General features: G+C 40.7%; 1 protein-coding gene across 5 annotated transcripts in view; it reads left to right on the top strand.

Moving 5' to 3' along the window:
* The window catches only part of LOC128732963 (filamin-A), a 208,251-nt gene that overhangs the window by 35,679 nt on the left and 146,348 nt on the right, over positions 1–26,224 (top strand). For all 5 annotated transcript variants that reach the window (XM_053826460.1, XM_053826459.1, XM_053826456.1 and 2 more), the window contains 6 exons: positions 17,287–17,770; positions 18,402–18,493; positions 18,555–20,004; positions 20,065–20,303; positions 21,134–22,281; positions 22,348–22,481. In XM_053826460.1, coding sequence (XP_053682435.1) covers positions 17,287–17,770; positions 18,402–18,493; positions 18,555–20,004; positions 20,065–20,303; positions 21,134–22,281; positions 22,348–22,481 — 3,547 coding nt within the window. The remainder of the gene's footprint in view (positions 1–17,286; positions 17,771–18,401; positions 18,494–18,554; positions 20,005–20,064; positions 20,304–21,133; positions 22,282–22,347; positions 22,482–26,224) is intronic.

Below are 26,224 nucleotides of genomic sequence, written 5' to 3'. Positions count from 1 at the left end.
TTAATTATCATATGGCTACCATTCAGCGAGCTGAATCGTTTCAATGTGATTTATGTGAATCAGACTACGGTACACCATATCACGTAATTTGCAACTGTCCTGCAGTAGCACAGTTATGTCATAAGACCTTTGGATCGTACATCTTAAATGAATCGGATTTTAGGAAACTAAAATTACGAGACATTTTGATGTTTCTTACCGAAAGCGATATAGAGCTATAGGCCCTCCAGGGGGTGTAGGTACTATTGATAAGTTAACTATCAAGGAGTGCAGTATCCCCTCGGGGGTACAAAAATCACTCTATATAATTGTTTGTGTATGTCCAAATTCTTCATCCACCCCTTCCCATTCCTCCTGTTTTTCTTCCCGTCCTCATCAGGTAAATGATGACACGGGCAAGATGGACAAGGCACAAATCGCCCACATGATTGTGAACGTGCTGCTCGAGCCAAAGATGCTGATACCTAATACGTGATCAGTCGCGTAAGTTTATCCGGCAAACCGTGTTTGTGCATTATGTGCCATCGACTGTATCGTATAAAAGCCGTGGGCTTAAACCGTCATTAGACATTACCCTTCTTTATCGACAGACTTCGCAGCCGACTGTGAGAGTAAGGGTAGGGGGGGCAAGACCGCCCCCCTAAGCAAAACCACCTGTGTAAAAAAAAGTTGTAGCTCAATTTCTAATTTATCTGCATTAAATGAACAATTGATCTATTACCTACATGTAAAAAATAAAAACGTAAATACCTGTAATGATTTTCTATTTTTTAATGCGATTTGGAAACACGTCCAAAAAAATAGAGTATTTTCCCATGCGGGGTGAAACACGCCCACTAACGGGGTAAAACCGCCATAGCCTATAACTTTAACAATATTCAACCGATTTCAACGAAACTGGTGGCATTGGATTCGTGAATTTATCTAATTTAAACAAATTGAATCAGTTTGCCATCAAACAATACATGGTTTCCCGAGATTCGCAATTTCGAAACAGTGTCCGGCAACCACTCGTATTTGAAGAATATCAGTAATATATGTACAAACAGTCTTGAAATTGTTACCGTGTAGTTTCCTGAGACAACAAGATGGACCGGCTTAGGCATCCTGGAGTCAATCTTTAAGGACTAGAGAGGATCTAAGATAAAATATAACAATATGGGTATTAAAGTTCCTGCAATTGATCTGGTGGGTCATTTTTTGACATTTCAAATTGTTCTGATTGATAAACCAGATACATATTATTTTTGCATTGCTAAGAAAATTTGCTATATTTTCATAAAAAAATGTTTATTCCATGATATTTGCTCCAAGAGGGAGGAATTATTGAAAAAAGCTATAACCGAGAAAACAAGAAAATGTCCATAGCGCCCGCAGGGAAAATTGGCGATTTAGATTTTTCAAACAGTCTACCAGCTACAAGTTAAGCACATTTATGTTGTTTTATGTAAATCTGAGATTCTTTGGTCCAAACTATGCAATGATTTTAAAAATCTCCTTATCGCACTAGCATTATGCACGACGGTCTTGCGCCGTTCGTTGTGGGCGGTTTTATCCTCAAATGACCGACTTACACATTTCACTATTTATTTCAACAAAACTGCATGAACAGTTACCTAATTTAGGTACTGTCGGATGAAGACAGAATCAGAGATGCGATATGGGTTGGATTTACTAAAAGTTTTAACGTTTTGAATAAAATAAACCCTAAGTTCTGCGGTAACAAAGTTATAAAAAACGAAACGATTATAACGAAAAATCTGTTTTTATTTATTTCTCCGATGGTTTATACGATATTGCTGTACAAGGTAGGGTAAGGAACGAGTTAAGCAGTGTTACCTATTTTAATCAGTTGAACATAAATGATCCGAAAATGCACTTTTTTATTCATATTTTCAAAATCTTTTGATAGGATCATCTTCACAAATCACTTAACCATACATTTGATTCACACAAACACAATTTACTGGGTTTCCGACAAGAAATATGATGAATTAAAAATTGTTGTCCAAAAACGTACATTTTTCAGCTGCTCTTCAGCAATCGCCACCTCGCTACTAACGAATTCATCAAATTTTCAGCACTGATTACAACCACTCTGAAAGTCAAGCACTCAATTGTCACATACCATATTATTCAGTCTCTTTTTTTCTATTATCTAAGGCTTTGTCACTAGCCGAAAGTTTTATTATTTTCTAACAAAACTGAAAACAAATTCTGAATTGATGGAACCTGTTCACCAGTAGCAGCAGCAGCAGCACAACTGATGAACTATCGTGTTGCCAAGATACTGTTTCGGTTCTGGAAATAAGAATTTTAAGTTTGAAATTAACTGAAACCTCCTATGGTGAAAACGTGGTTCAATACTTTTAAGAGAAATGTATGTTCATAATTAATTTTTCTTTATTAAAAACAACACAAAAGACAGCTTTTTCAATAATTTTCGAAGATTTTCTCAGTGATTTAATGAAGCAACGTTGTGTTTCAATGTTATTTGCTTTGACAACACTGTTCTAAAGTTAGATCGTGTGCACTTCTATGTTTGCCTCTTTTGTTCTCCCACCATCCTTATGAACAGCGAGTGAGACGTCAAACTCGCAGTTTCCCATAAGAACACCAGAGAATAAAAGAGACGACGAATACCGTTTGCCGAACGGTGCGGTGAGTGTATGCCCCGATAAACAATTTAGACAGATGGCATTTTACGCATATGCCGATACGCTATGCCGATTACGCATCAGATGCCGATTAGTAGGTCGCGGATAGGAACGCGAACTTACTGAATAGGGGGAAAAGTTCGAGGGATTTTTTAACGGGACGTAAAAAAATTCAGATTTCAGGATTGCTGAAAACAGCACCTTGCGGGTGAAAATGGGTTCGGTGTGTTCAAAATTAGTTCCACCGCTCCAACTTTTAAAGCGAAAAATCAAAAGTTTAGCTCAACAATAGTGTCTTCCAATGGTAACAGCTTGAAGAACTAAAGATAGCACGAAGATTGGTATGCTGATATCCCCCACTTAGTCAACCCATCGCTTGTAATAAGGTAAAACAATCAGTGACCCGCTTAGACTGCTTAAAACTAGTTCTTTACCCTATTGTAAAATATTGCGTACGCATTCAGTAATATGACTGTCATCAACATTTAACACCAATTTGAGCAAGGCCCTGTAAAACCATGGTGGGCGGTTTTACCCCGGCGGGCGTTGTTACCCCGTTTACCCTTACAGGAAAACTACGGGGCCAGTGTAACGATCCTACTGACTATATCTAGCAAGCACCGCCTAGCCATGATTCGAACATACGACGACTGGCTTGTTAGACCAGCATCATACCCCGAAGCAAACTGGGCGGTTTAACTATATCGTGTGCTGCATTGAAACCAGTAAAGATGTGATGCGAAAGGATGTTGTACCTTGTACTCCCGACATTTCTAGAAGATCTGTCGGATGGTAAAGATTGCTCAATAAAAATTCTCTGCGAGATCCTGTGCTATGATTGGCAACTGACGTAACAGGATCAGGGAGAGCACCTTGATAGGCGGTGGTTATCAGCGTTATGCCACAATAGTTGCAGCAGTCTTTCCAGTCGCCCTTTTTGTTGATGGGACAAACCACTCCTTCCATCCATGCCTCCGGTAGCTTCTTTTCTTTCCAATTGCGGAGTAATTGTGTTAGCGAATAATTAGGATAGGTACCGTCATCCGGGAAGAGATTGTGCCAAAAAAGCAAATGTTTTTGTTCTTTAGCTCAGTATACACACAATTTAGGAACTAAGTTGATTTAAAACCTGTCAATATATACTAAATTGTTCAATTAACAACTACCGTAGAGATGGTTTAGTTACAATGAAACCTAATTTTACTGGAAGTGCTTGAACTTTGGCACAACCTCACCCCTTCTAGAGGGTGACAATGTACCAAAAACATAAATACCTAAACAGTGAACATTAGCATGTTTATAAACAATACACATAAATATCAGTATAAAGTAGTTCATATGGGGCCGTCCATGAACTAAGTGGACAATTAAGGGCAGAAGGCCGGCCCAAAATAACGCATCATACCAAAAGTATGAATGAAAATAACCTAGGGAGGTCCGAAATAACCAAAAATGAGTTCGTAGTCAATTTTCTGTATTTCGAACGAGTTGAAATATTTCGATCGACTTGGCCAATATTTCGTTCGAGTTGTTTTTTCATATGAAGATTTTTCGTTCGAGCCGCTGTTTTTTCGAACGAAATGTCAGTTTCGAACGAAACAGTAACCCATTCGAAATACAGAATAGGGGTGTTTATATAGCCTATATTCTAACCCAAGGGGGACATAGGGAGGGCGTGTATCCTAAGGGAGTATATCTATTTAATCGTTTAACAAAAGTAACCATTACCTCGTTTGAGAGCCCGCAGCCGCAAGACATGTGGACCCCCCCCCCACTCCTTAAAACTGGCAGTTTATACACGGTATAATAGGTATATTTGTCTTATATTAGAGTGTTTAGTCAAAGTATCTGAAATTTCCAGAGAAAAAGTAAAAATTAGTTTAAAATATTTAGCAAACCTACGATGTTGTTTGCTCCAAAATGGATGATGCTATCTAAACTGTCAAAATATTGTGCTCTATAGTAAAGAATGCGAGTGTACTGATGTATACTGACGTATTTTTGTTGTGTATGTGAAATCCACAAATTGGATCTATCATTATGGCTTGGCACAAACTCACCCCCGTGAAGCTCGAAAAGTACAAAGTTTGGAAAAATATTATTTTCGTAATCAAAACTTATCCAATGCATAATAACCTATCAATACATTGTAAATGATATACTTTATATACTTTCAAATTAGCAAGTTGATGCGATTTCTTGTTTGGGTTGCTTTATACGGGACATTTTTTACAAGTGTTATTTCCGAGTATTTTGATCGCGACATTTGAAACCCTGTTTAGGTTAAATAGTTTGCTAATATTATCTGTGTTCCATGCTAAGTTCTGAATAAATATGTTATGTTCATCATCATTTCGAATTTAGGTCACCAGTTTCCATAGATATAATAAATTTTCACAAATAAATATTTTTGGGTTTTGGCACAATCTCACCCCTGTGGCACAATGTCACCCCGGATGGCGGTATGTTATACAGTGGGATTTCGAATTTGGCATGGTTCGATCTTGGCATGCCTCGATTTTGGCAACAAAAGTATCCGTTTTTGGCAACACAACATATTTTACTTCCAAAAACATGCTTAAATATCAATCAGCTTCCGCATACATACTTTAAATAACGAAAAAATATTACCCTAGGTATGTTCATGAAAAAAGTTTGCGGTTATAGAATGTTTCGAACAATAATATTTTTATTGCCGTAGGACTACGTCTTACCGCAGGTCGCCAAAAACTTACCGCACGGATAGCTCTTGGCGGATTTTGTGAACATAAAAAGGATGCAATCGTTAATTAATAACATTTAGTCAATTTCTGACGCATTTACATTCAATTTTTTAATATCATAAAAGGGTCTCGATTTTGGCACGGTTTCGATTTTGGCAACATAGGCGACACGCATTTTGTTGCCAAATTCGAAATACTACTGTATAGTTAATTAGAGTATAGTGACATTTTTTAATTACTCACTAGCAGCAGAATAAAATGATTTTTTTTCTTTAACTGGAATATTTATCTGTCTCAAAAAAAAACTTTCATCAATTTGCACGATGGCCAATTTTGATAAATCGACTTTTATTAAGCAGAGGACCTTTTTAGACACAATAAACAGAAATGGCGAATTTTATATGCGGTTGCACGTAGTCAGGGCATATGTGATAACAAGAATTAGTAACCCAGCTTATTCTATATTGTCCACTTTTTCGAATCTCTACATGGCAAGAAATTTGATTACAATACCATGAATGAAATCATAAACTTTGAATTGCCGCGAAATCATGACCGAACGGCTATCCCGCATTAATTGGAACCATACTCTAACTATAAATATTATCATCTATCTTCCAATCTAGAACCATTAGTGAAATGGTTGGATACCGTATCTAAACTGTTGCCTGATATAATATCAAGTATATTAGTTATGGTTATTTGTCAAGTAACCATTAAAACAATGGGTCGTTAAGAATGTTCACCATACGAAATCAAGCGATCTTCCATACATATTTTTGAAGTGTAGGATATGATGAACATAATGATAATGGTTGAATCATAATATAAATGGTAACGCCGTTGAAAAATGTTGGTTTTGGAATGTATTGTAACCTTTGATCTTATGGTGACTATAGAGATTATAATTGCGATATGATTATGACCATTTACGCAATTGTTTTCATTTATGCGGGATATCAGATACTACAAAATCATGAATAATAAATCATGATATTCCGTTGTGTTGTACCGGAAAAACATATTGACATCATGATTATTGTTCATGGTGTATTTTCATAAAACATAACTAAGAATCTAGAAATCATGAGTCATTTTGCTCATTTTAGGGGATTGAACTTTATAATAGGCCCTTCCCCCTCGATTACACCGAAGCCGGTAGTGACGACGCCACCGTACCAGCTCCAAGGCACCTCGGAAATATCGGTGCAGAAAAACGAGCAAAAATCAATTCAATGGAAATTAAGTTGCGGTCACATACAAACGCTACCACCGCGAGCGAGCCCAACCATCGCTCGGCAGGAAGCACGTCGGTGTTGGGTCACACCGGGGAAGAGTCATCAATTTGAATATGCATGGCGTTGCGTGAAGTTGTGTGAGATCATTTAGCTTGCGTTCGACGGGCGGTGTTCGGTCGTTGCGGCGGACATTGCTGCAACCTGCAACTGATGGAATTTCCCGACATTTTTGGTATTGCATGGACGGTTTGTCCAGGCAACATTTTGTTATTATTACGTGCCTTTTCCATCACGTTCGAATGAACAGATCCAGTACACACGCACACAGTTTTAATTTAAATTGCTTTCTACCAGATAGGGCCCGGCTGTGCTGTATCCTAATTAGGGAGCACATTTCTCATCAAAAATTATCTTCGAAATAACTTTCAGCTTCGGAATTTGTTATTGGAGCTGCAGTTGTGCTGAGTTTTCACATACTCAACTGCCCGATTAAATCAGTCCACTAGAGGCGTCAAGCATCAATATTCTAAACCCGATTTGCACTCACCTTACTGGTTCGCTTGAGTCAGTGCCATTAAGGGGACTTGGCCGTCGGAAAATAATAAAAAACGGCACCGTCATTAGGGGTAACTTGCAAGTAGATTTTAAACTTGACGGATGCACAGTTGTGCCGAATTGCAAAAAATGTGACCATTAGTTATTGCGTAAACAACGCGTAATTTCGAACCGCGCAAAAGCAAAGCCTTGGGCTTAAATGTCTTTCTAAGACTTGACTCTTCTTTATCGACAAACTTTGCAGCCGGCTGTTAGAGTACAGGACAGTTACAGGGCTAGTGCAACGACCCTACTAACTCTATCTAGCAATACCGCCTAGCCGAGATTCGAACATACGACCGACTGGCTTATTAGACCAGTATTGTACCCCGAAGCTTGCTGGGCGGTCAACTACGCAAAGCATGCCGTAATTTTTTTTCTGTACTGCTTCGATTCTGGCAAGTCAAGAGATCCAAATTTGTTGATGAGGACTCCAGATCACAGATCCAAACTCCAAAACAGACCTTACAAGTGAATAGTACAATGACCGAAAACAGTTCGGATCACGGAAGTCGTTAGCGATTTTAAAAACAAATCCAAGTTGCCTGTTGGGTCTGGAAATAATATCGGTTTAGTGTACACGGAAAAGAACGACACCAAGATCACGAATATGATAGATGCGTTGTAACAAATGTGCCGCCACGTTGTAGCTAAAAGCTATAGGCTTATTTTTACGTTGAAAGAAAATGGCGAGGCACTTTGAGATGCTGACTATAAGCATGTTGCTCGAGCACCAATCCTCAAATTTGTCCACTGGGCGTTGTAGTTTAATGTAATCGGAATCCATTTTGATTGCCTTAAAGATTTTTACATCGTCAGCGTAAAAAGATCGAGAGCTAGGAAGCAGGAGAGCTGATAGTTCATTTATAAACAGTAGCCCAAAGTTGCTTCCCTGTGGTACGCCAGAGATGTTGCAGAACGAGTCGGAAAACTCGGACCTGAAGATCGCTTCACACTCAGGTTACGTTGTGTTAGGTACGCTTTGCGCAACTTGCAGAATGCTGCGGAATCTCCCAGCTTCTCAAGTCTTGCAAGAAGTGATTCGTTTAGAGTAGGGCGGGGCATAAGTGCGATGTTTGAAGTTGTCATCAATTTTCGTGAGATATAAAGAAGGACAACAACATAATATATTTTATAATGATGCAGTAACTCTATGTCTTCACATTCAACTATAAATCATCTGCGGTAATAGTGTTTTGCAAAATAAATTCTTTTTTCTTCTGATCAAGTGCAGATTCGCACTTTTACCCCACGGAAGTAAGGTAAGGAATATTCTCAATTTGCACCTTTTCTATTTTGCGCTGGTGTATTGCAGCCTACGTTAGATCGAAACTTTTCCAAACCTTTGTTTTTTGTTTCATCAGCGGAAACACATTGTTTTTCTTCGGTCAACATCTGTAGAGCACACAGTTTTCTGCAGATCTTTCATTTCTAGTATCTGTGATATAGTGCCTAAAGCTGTATATAATTAGCTATACATTTTTGCCTCGTCCATGAATCATACTTTTGCCCCGTCCGTGTATCGAACTTTTACCCCGCTACTGTTTTACCTGACTCACTGCAAATATGCGTATTATTGAAATAAAACGCTTTATTCGTTTATAACGCATATGCAGTTAGTATCGATAACAAACGATTTTTTGTAAGTTGTGCTTTTGTTATTGAATTTAATTTGTAAAAAGTTGCATAAATAACAATTCAGTTTCACAATACAATTATTGCGTACTACTGGCACATGAAATATTACGTTTAAGTACGTTATGTTTAGTGATCAAAATTAACGATATTTTCGATACAAGGGCGATATTTTTCGAAACCTTTCGAACCAACACGATCCCGCGAATACAACGCATTTCGCAGTGAGTCAGGTAACACAGTAGGCGCTTGACGGGGTTAGATAGAATTACGGAAAAGCGAAATATATTTTGTAAATTATTTTCGCCGTATTTTCAAAACAGATATCTGAGTGATGTGAAACGCTGCTACAAATTTTCAACAAGTAATATCCTCCTGTTAATATCGTATTTGCCGTATAACGAAAAATTACATCAAAACCGCCCTAAAATAACATTTGCACATGACTCAGCAACTATGCTTCGTAAGCAACCAAAGTTTTCGTTAGATTCAAGCTGTCGAAGTAGTCACCCATCCATGCCAATGTAGAAAATTTACTCGGAATCTGCACCGATAATTCATTGAATCGCACTTTTACCCGCATCGCACTTTTACCCCTCCTTACTCTATATATATAGGACACCGTCGTTGTCTTTCTTCCAATACTATCTTACGAACCTAAGTCGAGTTGTAAACAAAAGTAACTAAACATAAGCCTTACAAATTAATATTTTAATAAAGATCCATATTATATGAACAAATAATATGCATGATGATTGCTACGTTTGTCATCCTGCAGGAAAATTATATTCTCCCAAAACCGAAGTCGTTGTTTTATTGTCGTCGGTATTTCCCGGTAACGTGTGAACACAGCATTTACAGTCGATTTTGGAAATTTGAGAGCCCTGGCGATCATTCCTCCTGACCACGTTGGATTTTCAACGTCAGTATGCAGAATTTTTTCACGTCTCTTGCGATCCATCCTGATGAAATTGTGACTTTAGTAGGTATTGTTCGTATGGCGCTGTAAGCTGTAAAATTGTCCATCTTATAACCCATTAGTAGAGACGCATAGTTTGTTCTAGGCCGAGCAATAGAAGTGTATGACCTGAAGCCCAATGGAGGAATCAAAGACCAAATCGTGCCAAATAGTGAATGCAAGCCAAGGTTGTTCAAAATGCTTTCCACAGCAGGTTTTTGTCCAAAATAATTCCAAAGCTTCACACAATCTGAGTTTGCACACTTTAAGAAAACTCACTGATGAAAATATCCAAGTGTGCCTTGAAATAATTAGGCTCACAAACCGGTCAATCCTGAGTTGTTATTTGACCTTTGTTGCGGCTAGAAGCTTCGCTTTAGTAAAGTTAAACAACATAGTAAGAACTTGACAAAAAGTAATGTTGAAATCATGAGTCATTTCAACGAATTGTTGACTGTTGCTGAAAAATTATGTATCACTGCACTGACTCACAAAACGACGGGGTGATCCGGCTTGTAAGCACACGTCATCACTTTTTTTCCTTTTGTGGACAATATTTACGATTTTGTGAATCTTGTCATCTGAATATTTTTTTAGCTTGCTCTATTACAACTAATAGCTTCCAGAAAATGAGTCGAAAATTCTCTGGGAGTGTACAAGACACCTATATAAACAAATCTAGATAAAGACATAAAACAAAGACATCTAGATAAAGATAATTTTTCTGATTCAAATAGTCGCCCTCAGCCAAGGGTCGAACAAACAGCGAATAAACATTCCAGCATAACACTTAGTGACCAACAACAAAAGTAAGGTCCTATTACCGGTGCATACTGTAATTTAAGGGGACTCATTCTCTAAAATTATTATATTAAATTAGTATTTTATTTTTAAAACAGCACAAGCAGAAGTGCAACCGTGCAAACAAAGAATTTGGTGTGTTGCACATTTCTTCCGTTCGAGCGCTACAGGTATCTGAACTCGGCTAAGTGTCCAGCCAAACAGAGGAAAGGGACTCAATGGCATCTGCTAACCGGTTTAGTGCGCTCCACCAGCCTTGTGTGTAGTAGAGATCATACAGTGTTTACACTTCATTACCACTCATCTTCGCTGCTCACTAACAGTACCGTCTCGAAACGTTCTCCAGCAAATGTTTTTGCACGTTTCAATACAGCAGGTAATGTGATAATTGGTTGGCTTATAAAAAAGTTGCATATCTGATGGCGATGTCATTGACTTTATTCCCAATACCAAGTTTTGAGTTTATTTACGCAAATATTTGGCGCCATGATCAGTGGGTCAGCCAATCTGAAACCAGATTTTCTGCGTTCTATGTTGGAAGCCCGTTTTGCAAGCCCAACCAGTTACCGTTGAAGAGTATGCAATTGAAATAACTTCATCAGGTCTAGCAATGAGAATTGCTGATGCTTACCAAAGTCCATGGCTGGGTTTATCGACAGGTTTTACGGATCACTTTTGCCCCCTGTTGCGTGGCATGAATCTCTACTGAAGCGAAAAGCATCTCTAAGCTGATGACCAAGCAGAATCACAATCCTTCCAATATATCATGCAGGTGATGTTGTTATATTGTAAGACATCGCATTTTTTTTGTCGGCAATCACGCTTGGTCTCAGAAAGCACTAACTCAAGGTTTAAATAGAAGGTTCGATAAGTTCTAACGTCACAGCGCAGTGCTAAGGTTTACATTGTTCCAATTTCGTACTTTCCCTCTATCTTTCTCACTATCAGTCATCGGCAAACAGTTTAGTCTTTTGAACAGTTCCAAGCTTTACATGCGGTTACGATCACCTGCGCTGCACGACGAATGCAAACAGGTGTGTCACCGACTGCATTCCAATATCAATCTGCTCGCTACATTAAGTGCGTTAAACCATACACAAAGGTTGATATTGCATGACTGAGGATAGGTTGACCGAATTTTGCAGTTAATCTGATTATTTTTCGGGCGTGGTATGGAATTTGTTTACAGCCGGTACGAGTCATTTATTCAATAACAAAATCAGCCAGACTTGTTTATGGCTGCTTTGATACAAATGACGAGTCGTAACAGAAATATGCCAATAGTATAATCATCGTCTGGTGAGTAATCACATAATAACAAATTTATATTTCATCATTATCATATTTCGTTATAAATTCATACATTATTATTGAAAAGAAATAATGGATTGTGATACCATACCTGGTTGTGATTTCTTAAAGATAGGGTATGTTGCTACATCGTCGTAATTGCCAATTCCCGTCCTATCCAACACAAATTATTAAAAATATCAGCATTTTTATGACATACAATGCAAAACTAGTTATTCCCTAATATTTTAGTTAGTTGTCTATCATACGCAATCAATCAAAGTGAGCTGAGATCTATTTAAATGCTTTTTATCATTAAAGAAGTCCTACTAGCCAAATTTCGTACGTTTTTTCGGGCGATGAAGAAGACAATGTCGACTAATCGTTTTAATTTCCGTCATTCATAAATAAAAATAACTCACGCAAGGCATTGTCGTTATTCTACAGCCAGAAAAACTTGCCTGACCTGCAGAAATTTTGTAGAATAACATTTGTCATGCCGTTCTACACAAATACATGCGAGTTAGCTTCGTAAACATTGTTGTGATTTTTAGTTCGGACGATGAAAAATTTTGTTGGACGGATTTTAAAACGGTACGACGAATTTTAGCAATAAAGTCAGTTGCGTAATTTTAATAATATGCTTTAATAGTCGTTTTTCAGTGATTTCAAAGTTCACGGATCGGAAGGTAAGTGTGTTTTAGTCAAATCAGTACAAGAACTTTTGGAGTATTCACTAAATCCATCCAGCAAATGATGAAAATTAGAATGGCTTTCCTTATTACGACGGGAATTAGAAAAAGACCCTATTTTTGATTTGAAATTTAAGAGTAGAGCAGCTTAACGCGAATATTTCCCAATAAGGAACGTGTATTATTACTTTATACTTATTACTTTTAACTTGATAAAATTTTCATTACTATTTATTAGTAAAATATATTTGATATTTATTTTATCTAGTGGAGGAGAGACATCCGATAAGACACTTTTATTCCAAAAATAAAAAAAAAATGGTGATATCTAACAAGGAGCTTTTCAATCTATTTGAAATGTTTATGCTTCTAGTTTAGCCGTTTTGGTTGTAAGCTAAATTAGTTACAACCACAAATGTGAAGGAGTCTTTTTGACTCATTTTTCCCCAATAGATGCGAAGAGTGAGACAACGACTATTGAATACTGAGACACATATTTGAATTAAATATGTATCATATTTTTGATTATAAAGAATGGTTCAGAGCTCGTACTGTTTATTATGTGTATAAAGAATACATTATTGTTGGTTATGGCGAACCAGCCGCAGGCAGAAAACCTCTCTAATATAGAATAAAAAAAAATTGTTGGCTATGATTGAAAATTCCGATTATTTTCACATCTACATATAATATAAAGGACTAATCCTGGTCATCTGATTTTTAACTGACTTACGTACTTAAGTGGCTTGTCGTCCTAAGACTAAGCTTGTTGAACAAGGTTTCTCCAGTTAACTCGGTTGTGGGCTACCCGCTCTCCAATTCCTCGGACACCGAGTACTCTCGGTCATATCTCGCTCCACCGGGTTGCTCGCTGCTCCTGGTCGTTTTGTTCCTACCGGATTCAAGGCAAACACTATTTTTGCAGGGTAGTTGTCCGGCATTCTTGCAACACGCCCTGCCCATCGTATCCGTCCAACTTGAGTCACCGTTTGGATACTTGGTACGCCATAGAGCTGTGCGAGTTCATGCTTCATCCTCCGCCTCCATAATCCGTTCTTCTGTACGCCGCCGAAGATCGCACTTCTTAGCACTCGTCTTTCAAAAACTCCGAGCACTCGCGGGTCCTCCTCGAGCATTGTCCATGTTTCATGCCCGTAGAGAACAACAGGTCTAATAAGCTTCTTGTACAGGGTACCTTTTGTACGGGGGCTCAGTCTGCTCGACCGCAATCGCTTGTGAAGCCCATGGTTAACGCAACTTCCGCTGATAGTACGCCTTCGAATCTCATGGCTGGTATCATTATCCACCCACCCAAGCCAAGTTACCACCCAAGCAACAATGTGAGTTTTATTGCACTTTTACGCAGTTTTCATGGCCAATTTTGGTCTTAAATGCCATCGTAAGAGTGTAATAAAACTCATATTGTTACTTGGGTAGTGAGCCAAGGTAGACAAATTCGTCGACTACCTCTAACTCAGCACCGATCATTATACTGCTGCCCAAGCGGCGTCGGTCGATTTCGGCATCGCTGGCTAGCATGTACTTGGTTTTAGACGTATTTACCTTTAACGCAATCTTTTCAACTTCGTGCTTTAGTCTGGTGTACTGTTCAGCCACCGCCACAGATGTTCTGCCGGTAATAACCATTTCATCGGCAAAGCAGACGAATTGACTAGATTTGTTGAAGATCGTGCCCCGCGTTTTGATATTCGCTCGGTTCATAACACCTTGTAGCGCTATGTTGAACAGCCGGCATGAGAGACCATCACATTGACGAAGCCCTCCGTGTGACTCGAATGTACTTGGCAATCCAGCCGAAATCCGAATACAGCACTGTTTACCATCCATCGTAGATTGAATGATGAGCCTGCTGGGGAAGTGGTTATCGTCCATGATTTTCCATAGCTCTTTCCGTTCGATGATATCTTATGCGGCTTTGAAGTCAACGAACAAATGGTGCGTGGGAACACTATATTCACTATATTGACTGATCCTTTTCAAACTTTCAGACAATACATTATATCCCATTAGTAAGCATTTGGCATATTTATTTCATTGATCTTCAATACCATAACCGTATGTTCGCACCTTGCGCTTAACTCCACTTAGAAAGTTCTGTGCAACATCTTGTTGCAGCTTCTTCTGTACGGAAACCCACTTTTTCTTCATGTTTTTCTCATATTTGACCTCCTTAGGATGTTTCCGTAGTGCCTGCTTCGTAATAGGCCAATATTTTTCATTGGGGGGTTCATGTCCTCGGAAACGAAAGTAACCCCGTTGGCTTCGTACCACTCCAGGACATGCTTTGAATAGTGGCACGAAGCTAGATCCGGCCAGAAGATCGTAGGGCCCTCATGTTGCTTCAACAGAGGAAGCTTACGCTTCTGTAGACATTCCTTGAAGTAGGCCTGCCCGTTTACAGTCCCGGCAGTCACGAATGGCGCACTCTCATCATCCATGATGAGAGAGTTAAGAATTTTCCAGGTGCTTGCGCAAAATAAATTCGCGACGTTGCTTTTCGGGTGACGCCATATTCCCAATTTTCGAAAAACTGACCGCGTTAAAAATAAAGTGTAAACAATACACTCTAAACTACTCAAATTTTCAAGAGAAAATACCCAAAGAGTAATTTTCTACAGCGTTTCTTCCGTAATGCAAATTAATGTGGGACACCCTTTAATGGCCTCCTTAATTTTGCCTACAGAGACTATATGTTACAGAGGCGACAAGGCACTCAAAAACCGCTAAATTTTGAATCAAAACGTAGAGTACCATCACAAATAAAGGTAACTCTTCGTTATGATTCAAAATTTAACAGTTTTTGAGTGCCTTGTCGACTATGTAATCTATAGTCTCTGTAACTTTGCCTATCGTTTTGGCTGGCAAGAGGTGACTGTTTACTGCACCGTCGAAATCCCTTTCCCCGCCGCCATGTGTTGATCGAAGTGCTGCTTCCACCTATCAGTTACCTCTCGATCGTCCGTCGGAATGCTGCCATTGTTACCCCGACACATTTCGGCTCGCGGCACAAAGCCTTCACGGGACCCTTCAGTTTCTGGTAGAACTTTCGCGTTTCCTGAGAACGAACGCTCCAACTCTGCATATTCCTGCTTTTTTCCCGGAAGATTTGGTTTCGCTGCATCTTCTTCTATTTGTGTCTTTCCACGTTCTGACGTATGGCATTGCGCATCTTGGTCGCCCGCGCAGCGTTCTTCTCATCCACCACCCACCATCCACCATGAATATAGGAGCATCGTCAAGCGAATCATTCCGTTGATTGCGTGTCACATGTCCGATGGAGCCCTCCGTTACACTACTGATGGCTGTTTTGATGGTGTTCCCACAGTCCTCTTGTCCTCTTCCGGCAACTTCGAGTGAGTGCGCGTAGTTTGCGGCAACGTCTGGATACTTCAGCCACGCGAGGTCTAACTGAGGCTGGCGTCGGTACCGAATTTCCTAGTGGGCTACGCTTAACTACGCTTAACAAGTTGTCGTTGTGACTCCTACCTTTTGTCCAATGCAGCGTCCAATGAAGGTGCATGGGTCGAACCAAGCTATAATCTGAGATTATAACCGGATTCGAACCCACAACACCAGTGTACCGTGTACCAGTGTAAAAAAAAGATTCAACTTTTTAACCACATCCCTGACTGAAGCATTCATTGGGATTTTCCTTAAACGCTTCCACGACACGCTTGTGACCCTGACCACTAATAGAACATCCATTCTGACCGCGTTTTTCCTTCCGTTAGAAAAACGGTCCGTTAGATGCTCAAAGTTTTGTAGTAACGTTTAACCACACGACTCACAGTTGAGTGTATGATTCCGAGTTATTTTCCGATGTTCCGACACGATAGTTGAGGTTTTTCCAGGTGCTTGCGCAAAATCAATTCGCGACGTTTCTTTTCGGATGACGCCATTTTTTCTAATTTTCGAAAAACAGACAGCGATAGCAATCAGTGTAAACAATACATTCTAAACTAGTTCTACCCAAATTTTCAAGAGAAAATACTCTATGGCTAATTTTCTACAGCGTTTCTTTCGTGTTGCATTCTGATTTGGGACACCCTTTAAACATCAAGCGAGTCTGCCGCACGTTCCTCATACAATTGGTAGAATTTTAAGCTTTTATCTAAACCACGTTTGTTTCAAGTTATTGCAGAGCTTGAAGTTGTTTGATGTAGTAATTTTAATACATGCCTTTGAACTGTAAACTAAATTACATTTTCAAAGCTTTTGATATCATAACTTGCAACGACGGGTCAACCTAGTTCTGTTATAACGGAGTCTAGATAACATTTGAATGAAGTATGGGAACCAACAAATAATACACAAGTGCAAAAGAAGGCAATATCAAGTAGTGTTAATTTTTTAACTTTTACTTTCATTTCAACGACTTTTCATATTTACTTAATACGGATCTCAAATTGCGAATGAAGTGTCATTAAAGTTCTAGGTAAACCCAATTTAACGCCAACTGGCGCTCTTACGTTCCATTCGTCATCACTATCAATAAAACTGACTTAATGAATATTTACTTTTTCTCCGCTGTCTGGCACATGATTATTAAAAGCAAATGACGTAATCCAGCATCGTCAATATTATATTAATTCATCGTTTGTTGACCAACCGTTTTCGAGTTTAATTGGCTATGTCCGTACGATATGAATCTTATCACATCTTTTTATACGATTCCAGATTCTTCGGATATCGTGGATTGCAAGCTGAAACTAATAATGGGTCTCATATGGACGCTGATCCTGCACTACTCCATCTCGTTGCCCATGTGGGAAGGAGACGACAGTGAGGCTGCAACGAATGGAAACAGCCCCACGCCAAAGCAGCGACTGATGAACTGGATCCAGCGGTTGGTGCCTGATTTGCCGATCAATAATTTCACAAACGACTGGACTAGTGGCAAAGCCATCGGAGCATTGGTCGACGGGGTAGCGCCAGGCCTATGTCCGGATTGGCCTCTGTGGGACCCGAAAGATGCCGTCCAGAATGCAACGGAAGCGATGGGACTAGCCGACGACTGGCTCAATGTGCGACAGCTGATCCGACCGGAGGAAATGGTCAATCCAAATATCGACGAGCAGTCCATGATGACCTACTTGTCGCAATACCCGAACGCGAAGCTCAAACAAGGTGCTCCGTTGCGGCCAAAAACTAATCCCAATAGGTGAGTACCGTGCATCATGTGCTTACATGGAACGACATCGATTTTTTCGGAAGTCGCCTTTACTAAAAGTCAAAGCTGCCTACTTCTAGTAGATGTAGACCATTGCAAACATTTCTACGCTGAAGTAATTGAATGATGGGTCACAGGAAAGACAAAACAATATTTTACTCTTTATTTTATCTTTCTCTCATTCATGCACGCCGCACAGTATTCCACCGCCGCGGTAAGTTACCGTGTCGCTTGCCAGCCGATTAAAATGATCTAAACTCTTTATTTGACTGTTGCCGCATTTTCTATAACGTTCGCGATTGATCTCTAGTCTAGTCACAGTTGTTTCTAAATGCAACTCTAAATTCAAACCAATTATCATTAACGAATATCCATAGGTAGCGGCGTCTACTCGCCAGTATCTATAGGTTTCGTTTCACTGGTAACTAATCACTCATAGATAGATGGCACCGCCAAAAGCTATAACCATTTCTATCTTTGGTATAATAATTTGGTCATTGAGGGCTCATGTAAATAGCGCTTCCCGCATGTGTTACTGTTTTTTTTTTCGTAGAGCTTATCGACACTACGGCACAAGCTAACCGTAGACGACTAACACAAATATTCCAACGTTCGCCAACAGGGTTCGCGCTTATGGACCTGGCATTGAACCAACTGGACCGGTAGTTGGAGCTCCCGCCAATTTCACCGTTGAAACGTTCTCAGCTGGAAAAGGTAGACCTAATTAAATATACCCTCGTTAACTGTGCTTTTTAACGCTCATTCTAATTTGTAGGAACCGTGGACGTGGCTGTAATCAATCCGAATGGAAACGCAGAAAAAGCGGACTGTCGCTTCAATAATGATAAGAACCTCACCTATTCAGTTTCGTACGTTCCAAAAATTGAAGGACCTCATAAAGTTTACGTTAAATTCTGCGGTAGAGATATCCCGAAAAGTCCGTACGAGGTTCAAGTTGAAAGTCAAGCAGGTGACCCATCCAAAGTGATCGCAAGCGGACCCGGAATTATGCCCGATGGTGTATGCGTCAATAAACTGACTTATTTCGACATTTCGACCAAGGAAGCTGGAAAAGGTGTTCCTGAAGTTATCATACTAGATCCGGCTAATCATAAGACGACTGTCGCCGCAAAGTTACGTCAAATAGCTCCGAATCAATACCGCTGCGAATATACGGCTAACATGGTTGGCTTACACTCCGTCAACGTTTTCTACAACGGGCAGCAAATTAAAAATAGTCCCTATGGAGTACGAGTTGCTCCTGTTTGCGATCCCAGAAAGGTGAGAGCTAGCGGACGCGGCCTTCAACCCGTTGGAGTCCGTGTCAATGATGACGACGTTAGTTTCAAAATCTACACTGAGGGTGCTGGTGAGGGAACTCCAGAGGTGAAAGTTTTCGGACCGGGGGGAGTTATCCCAGAGTACAACATTCGAAAGCTCGATGGTACGACCTACCTAGCTCAATACATTCCATTGAAAGAAGGACGCTACAAAATCTTGGTGCTGTTCGGTGGTGTAGAGATACCCAAATCGCCATTTGAGGTTACTGTAGGGCCCCAAAAGCATACGTCTATAGTAGCTTATGGACCGGGACTGAAATCAGGAATGGTTGGCAAACCGGCTAGCTTCGTGGTTGAAACAAATGGTGAAACTGGAAACCTCGGCTTCAGCATAGCTGGTCCTTCGCAAGCCGAAATCGAGTGCCACGATAACGGAGATGGGTCGGCTCTAGTCAAATATCATCCAACCGCTCCGGGCGAATACGCTGTACATATTTTATGTGACAATGAAGATATCCCCAAAAGTCCATACATTGCACATATCTTACCTAAAATAGATGACTTCCATCCAGAGCTAGTGAAAGTGTTTGGCCCGGGAATAGAGAAGAATGGTAGCGTTATAATAAACAAGCCTACCGAGTTCACAGTGGATGCCAGCAGAGCAGGAGATGCTCCACTCGAAGTGAAGATCAACGATGTGTTTGCTAACACAATTCAGCACAAATTTGTTAAGAACGAAAACGATACTAAAACTGTATTGTATACAGCACCAACCGCTGATCCAGTAACAGTGGAAGTGAACTATGGCGGTGTTGCGATTCCTGGATCTCCCTTCCGAGTTAACGTGTCAACACCGTTAGACGCATCCAAAGTGGAGTTTTTCGGCCCATGGTTAGAGAGTGGAAACAGACCAAATGCTGCTACTCACTTCAATGTGGACGCCAGGTGACAAAAAAAACATACTTCAATTACTAAACCCACTAATCGACAGTATTTTTATACCAGAAACGCTGGCAATGGACTACTGGAGGTAAATTTGATCCATGATGAAACCAAGCAGAAAATCCCAGTTCGTATCATCGACAACGATGATAATACCTATGCGGTTGAGGTGATTCCTCCTTTGCCCGGAACATACACGACGAATTTAGTCTACGGTGGACTGAAAGTTCCAATGGCTCCAAAAGTAACCGTCAATCCAGCGGTAGATGTTTCCAAAATCAAGGTCGATGGATTAGAACCAAGTAAGTATATTGATTCTTGCACTATTCGAAAATTGCCCGATTAAATCCGTTTCCAATCAATAGCGGCTCCCTTGAACAGTTTACAGCAATTCCGAGTGATTACAAACGGTATAGGCAAAGCCGATCTTGCGGTAACAATCACGAGCCCGTCAGGAAATCGTATTAAAGCTCATGTTATCCCAACGGCAGAAGGCTTTCTTGTGAATTTTACTCCCACGCAGTTGGGAGAGTATCTGCTCAGTGTAAGTTTCGGTGGCACTCCGATTACACCCCATCCCTTCCGATTGCAATGTCTGGTAGGTTCTGACTCTCGGAAGGTTCAAGCCAGCGGACCTGGTTTGATCAAAGGTATCATCAACCGTCCGGCGGAGTTCATGATTGATACTCGTGGTGCCGGACAGGGAGGTCTGGGAGTTACTGTTGAAGGTCCTTGTGAGGCGGCTATCAACTGTCGGGATAACGGAGACGGCACCTGTAACGTTGCATACTTGCCAACAGAAATCGGCGACTACACGATCAACATAACCTTCAACGATAATCACATCGCCGGGTCGCCTTATCAGGCGATCATTTTTCCTGAGCCAAACCTTAGCCGTATTAGGGTGTCCGGAATGGGGATTCAGCCGCACGGTAAAGCGATCGTGCTTTCGTTGAGTGCTCTGAGAGTCTTGTTGTTGATTTCGCTGTGTCAGTGTCTTCCTTTGCCCGCTCGTCTCCAAAACTAAACGAACGCCCCGATTTTTGCATGGCTTTTCAGATTGTTTTCGAACTAACGCATTACCGCTTGTTGAAGTTGATTGTTCTAAAGTGTGCTTTACTTATGCTTTCAGGTGTGATCATGAATGCACCAACTGACTTTATGGTCGACATGAGCAAGGTTGGTGACGACGTGGACAAGAGCAAACTGTCGTGCAACATATTTGACCCCCGTGGAAATGAGATTCCAAGTAAACTTGTCCCTGGAGAGAATAGCGACATCTTCCGTATTATGTACACTCCATTCGAAGCTGGTCGCCATACAATCGAGCTATTGTACGACAATGTTCCCGTTCCTGGATCACCGTTTGTAGTAAACGTTAAATCTGGTTGCGATCCAACACGTTGTCGCGCATTTGGTCCCGGCCTTGAGCATGCACTTACCGATCAACCAGCCACATTCACAGTTGAAACCCGAGGAGCCGGAGCGGGTGGCTTATCGCTAGCTATCGAAGGTCCATCAGAAGCTAAAATGAGTTGCACTGATAATCGAGATGGATCCTGTGATGTGGAGTACGTTCCGACGGAACCAGGTGAGTATGACATCACTATACGGTTTGCCGAAAAGCACATTCCTGGCTCTCCGTTCAAAATTGTGGTTAGTGAGGCGACTCGCCCAGAAAAGGTCAAAGTGTACGGACCGGGCATTGAGCATGGACAAGTTTGTGAAGGTGTTCCAGCAGAATTCTACATCGATTGCGGTCAAGCTGGACCAGGCAAAATTGGCGTCAAACTTACGTCCTCTAATGGTAAACCTATAAGTGTCCACGTTGAGGATAAAGGTGATGGGGTCTATGCAGTCTCATACAATCCGCCAAAAGAAGGTTCAATTCTTACTGCGAATGTCAACTTCGCAGACCAGGAAGTCAGCGCGAGTCCCTTCGTCATGACCGTTGGTCCAGCTCCTGCTGACACTGCCACCGGTAAAGTTTATGGCGATGCAACAACTAAGAAAAAACTGCCGGCTTCATTACCTGCCAAATTCCAAATTGATGCTCCAAAGAAAGGCGCAAAGGGATCACCGGGTAAAGAAGACATCAATGTCAGTATCAAAGGCCCAGATGGAAAATCACTCGTTCCAAAAATGGAGCAGGTCGAAGACGGAACGTACGCCGTAACATTCGTACCGGATGAATGTGGTCCGTACAATGTCAGTATCAAATGCGGTGGAAAAGATGTGCTGGGTTCACCGTTCTTACTGCAGGCGATTCCCACTGGAGAGGTAAAAGGCTGTTATGTTTCTTCAGTGGAACTGACTTAAATGTACATACCATATTACTCATTATAGGCGGAGAAGGTTAAACTATTGGAAGCTATTCCAACCAACCAGGAGTACGGAAAGAAGAATCATGTAGCGGTCGATGCGCGTGAAGCTGGAACTGGTGCCGTCACGTGTAAGATAGTGTCACACTCGGAGGCTAGGTGAGTGAAAGCATCGTAGTAACACAGATGACATATAATTGACTAAGATTACGGTCAATTTCCATGCCATGATCGTTTATTTTGGGACCTATTTCCTTCACAATTTTACTGTCGTTGAGTTTTTGAATTTGAGGTTTAATTCTATACATACTTTTTATGAAGATGAGAAATGAATGCAAAAAATCATAGATCTAATTATTTCAGTGACTCGTAGAACAAACCGGATCCAGCTACTATTATAAACAAAATTGTCATCTGCCTCAACTTTTCGAAGGTGCGTAGTTCGTCTCGGTTCATTCGAACACGCTCTGCTGTTTAGTGCCCTCCGTTTCATCCACGGGGAACCCTCTGAATAGAAGTATCTTCTCTGCTCCTGTATCGTTACATTCGTTCTCGGATATTAGTCCTTGTTGTCTGCTATCAGTTGATTGCGGTGAGCCAGCAATGCTGCGCTTCCCACTGCAACATGGAAAATATTTTGGGAATACCTTATAATGAATAATTAGGTCCTCCAATATAACGGGTGGCAACTAAACTGTTTGCAACTGTTTGCAATTCATGGCTCTCCAGTTATATTTGTACACCAAGGAACTCAAAATACCGAAGCAATCTTCGATTAGGTGCACTGAGACAGATCTTTCGGATCGTGGTTTTTGGATAAAAATGGGATCGAATGTGCGTATTGTCCATCTGCATGATGTTTTTAATTGATATCCAAACCAGAACGCTTGTTGTTGAAGAAACTAGAAAGAGAACAATGTTCTTTTGCGTCCATAATTTTGGCTGGTCTTCCACTACCTTGCTTGCAAATAGTTGTTGGGCATCTTAGGATATGGTAAACAGTCGCAGCTGCAACAGATTTGCTTTTTAAATGTTGTACCGTATACTATTTGCCGAGATTTCTGTTGCAGTTCGTAGAAGTGTACAACACGCTCCCGAAATGCTTCTTGTTTCGATGCCATTTTTAGCTAAACTGGGCAAGCATAAACAAAACAAAAAAATATTAACAAAATGAGGAAAGAGAAAGAGAGCTAATATATACATACTCTCAATTCTCTCGGAGCTCGTTTGTTGTTGAGCATAATGGACCGCGAAAAAATTCCAAAATTTTAGTTGCCAGTGCTAGGCGTTATAATATCTGTTAAGCACGGTTCTAGTAAGAACTTTTCAGCACCTCCTTTTTAGTCCAAACTAGTCACTCCGCTCGTCCATTAGTTGATGAGTTGTATGGCGGACGGTTAAGCACTTTTATTTCTTGCTTTTATTAATTAATTGAAAGGAAAACCACCGTCCGACACCAATATATCTGGCAGGCCAAATCGAGACAATGCCACCAGTTTTTCTAAAACTTTGGTACCGTGGACGCACCATACTTGACGCGGGTCCAAAGTTGACGCACTTTTCAGAAATTTTCTATAATAACTTATCTTGACTATTAATATTTCGCAAAAGTGTACCTTTGACACTTTGTTTACACTTATGAAACGCATTAATGCCATAAAAAGCTTTTGATTGGTCATTTATAATTGTAAATAAAAAATAAACAGAAAGGGTGTTTGTCAAATGCGCCATTTTTTTCCTAGCTTAGCACAAACGCTAAAGAAACACTCAACTATGTTTTATATTTTTTTACGCGTAAAAGTGCTTTTTTGTTCTAATATCTTCGAAAACTGTTAAAACTTAAGTATTACTAATATATTGTACACGTTATTCGAACTGTAAAAGCTTTTTAGCTTATTTCTGGACAAAAATGTTTTGCGTCAAATTAGGCTCTTAGTGTTCCTTATTATTTACAGAGTAAGATATAAAAAGTATGTCATCTATTCCGACACTAAATATCTCGTAAGTCACCAAGAAAGATATTGGTTCAACAGTTTACCGTCTCATTAGGTGTTACAGAGGCCACAGTTCGTCGGAAAAAGCTGCAGAAAACACTTTCCCAGGGCAAACATATGGTTTTAGCGTTGGAGAGGAGGTCCTATAAACTGTAAATGACTTGTTTTGCTTATGAGTAAAATCAAGTTCCCTAAACGGGTAGGGCAACCAAAAATATTGGAAGGTTAAATTAGGACACTTTTTTCGACCGATCCAATCCCGCGGTTACTGCAGTTTCCGGTGAGTGGCTAATTTAGTTTTTCCTACGACACCCTGAATCTTGATACTTTCCTAGCTGTCATTCAAAACCAGGGTGTCGATTTCCTGGAAAAACCTGGAAAATCAGGGAATATCAGGGAATTCATTTTTGGATCAGGGAAATCAGGGAATATCAGGGAATTTCGAAATTCAATCAGGGAAATTTTGTTTACCCGGCAATATTGTTGATCAACTTTCGAATCAAATCAATTTTCATGTCAAATATACGCAGATTGATCGGTTGAATTAAAACTTGTTACATGTCTAATGGCGATTCGATTATCTTTCAGTTTGCCGTAAATTTTTTATTTGTTTTGCGCCGTACAATTGTCAGACTTCACTCGCTGTAGTGCTCGAAATCGGCAATGGCAGGTCTCACGCACTTCACGGTGCAGACATCAAGAGCACAAAGCGGGATACATACTGTTATTTACACGCGATCTACAGCGTTTTCACCAATTGCAGAATTTTACACTCAGAAGTCCCAAGCATTGATCATCTTCCTTCAGTGTCCATGATTCATGTCCGTTAAGGGTTACCGGGAGCATTAACGTTCTGTAGAATTTGCGTTTATGTGAGTTGGCAACCTTCGGGACTGGTTCAGCTGGTTACGTAATACGCAGAAAGCTTACATGTTTCTCTGTTCTGACGTGATCCGCAGTGAGCATGCAACTCTTGGCCTGGTTCTTCTCATTTGTCATTTTCTGGCATTCGACATCAAACAAGCTGTTACACTCACCCTTACTCTGCGAGACGAGTGACGTAACTAATTTGGAGTCATCGCAAATGAGGTGACAATTGTCGCCCAGGTGACACGGTTTGTCACTTAGGTGACACGGGGTTGTCGAATTGAGTGCTGTCACCTAGGTGACAACCGTGTCACCTAGGTGACAGCACTCAATTCGACTCGCCGGCCGTGGCGAGTCACGGCGAGTGACAATTGTCGTATTGAGTCACGTGACTCGCGGAATAAGGGTGATTGTCTTCCCCACGTCGTGCCTATCACTTCCCTCGTAGTTGTTGGCGCTATGGCGGATCCTCCACAGCCTACTTACGTCTTATTCCTTTTCGTCCTGCTGTTCTGCGATTCGTTGATCAAGCTTTCTGGTGTACTCCACTGCAACGTCATATGCCGTAAGCCGCTAGATGTTGAAATGCAACATCCTCTCAGTGCGAGCCTTCGCCGATTTCGATAACCTTGCGTGAATCTTACGTCGAGATAGTGGTCAAAGTCGCTAAGAAAAGACTGTATATTGTGACTTCCAAAAAGTTTTGATCGTTAAACACGATCGATCTGGGAGCTAGAGTCTTGAATTTTCAAGTCGTGCGCACCCCATAAATCGTTTCGAACCTGTCATAGAATTCGTCCCTAGCAAAGCAAAACAAAGTCTTGAGCATTAACCGTCACTAGACATTATCCTTCTTTATCGACAGACTTCGCAGCCTACTGTTAGAGTACAGGAAAATTACGGGGTCAGTGCAATGATCCTACTGATTCCGTCTAACAAAAACCAGCTAGCCGAGATTCGAACACAACTGGCTTGTTAGAACAGCATCGTACCTCGAAGCTAACTGGGCGGTTCAATTCGTCCCTAGTACCATCGAATTTA

The sequence above is a fragment of the Sabethes cyaneus genome, chromosome 1 (assembly GCF_943734655.1).
Source record: "Sabethes cyaneus chromosome 1, idSabCyanKW18_F2, whole genome shotgun sequence".
Lineage (NCBI taxonomy): Eukaryota > Metazoa > Arthropoda > Insecta > Diptera > Culicidae > Sabethes > Sabethes cyaneus.
The sequence above is the reverse complement of the archived record's forward strand: the minus strand, read 5'-3'. Positions and strand labels throughout refer to the sequence as shown.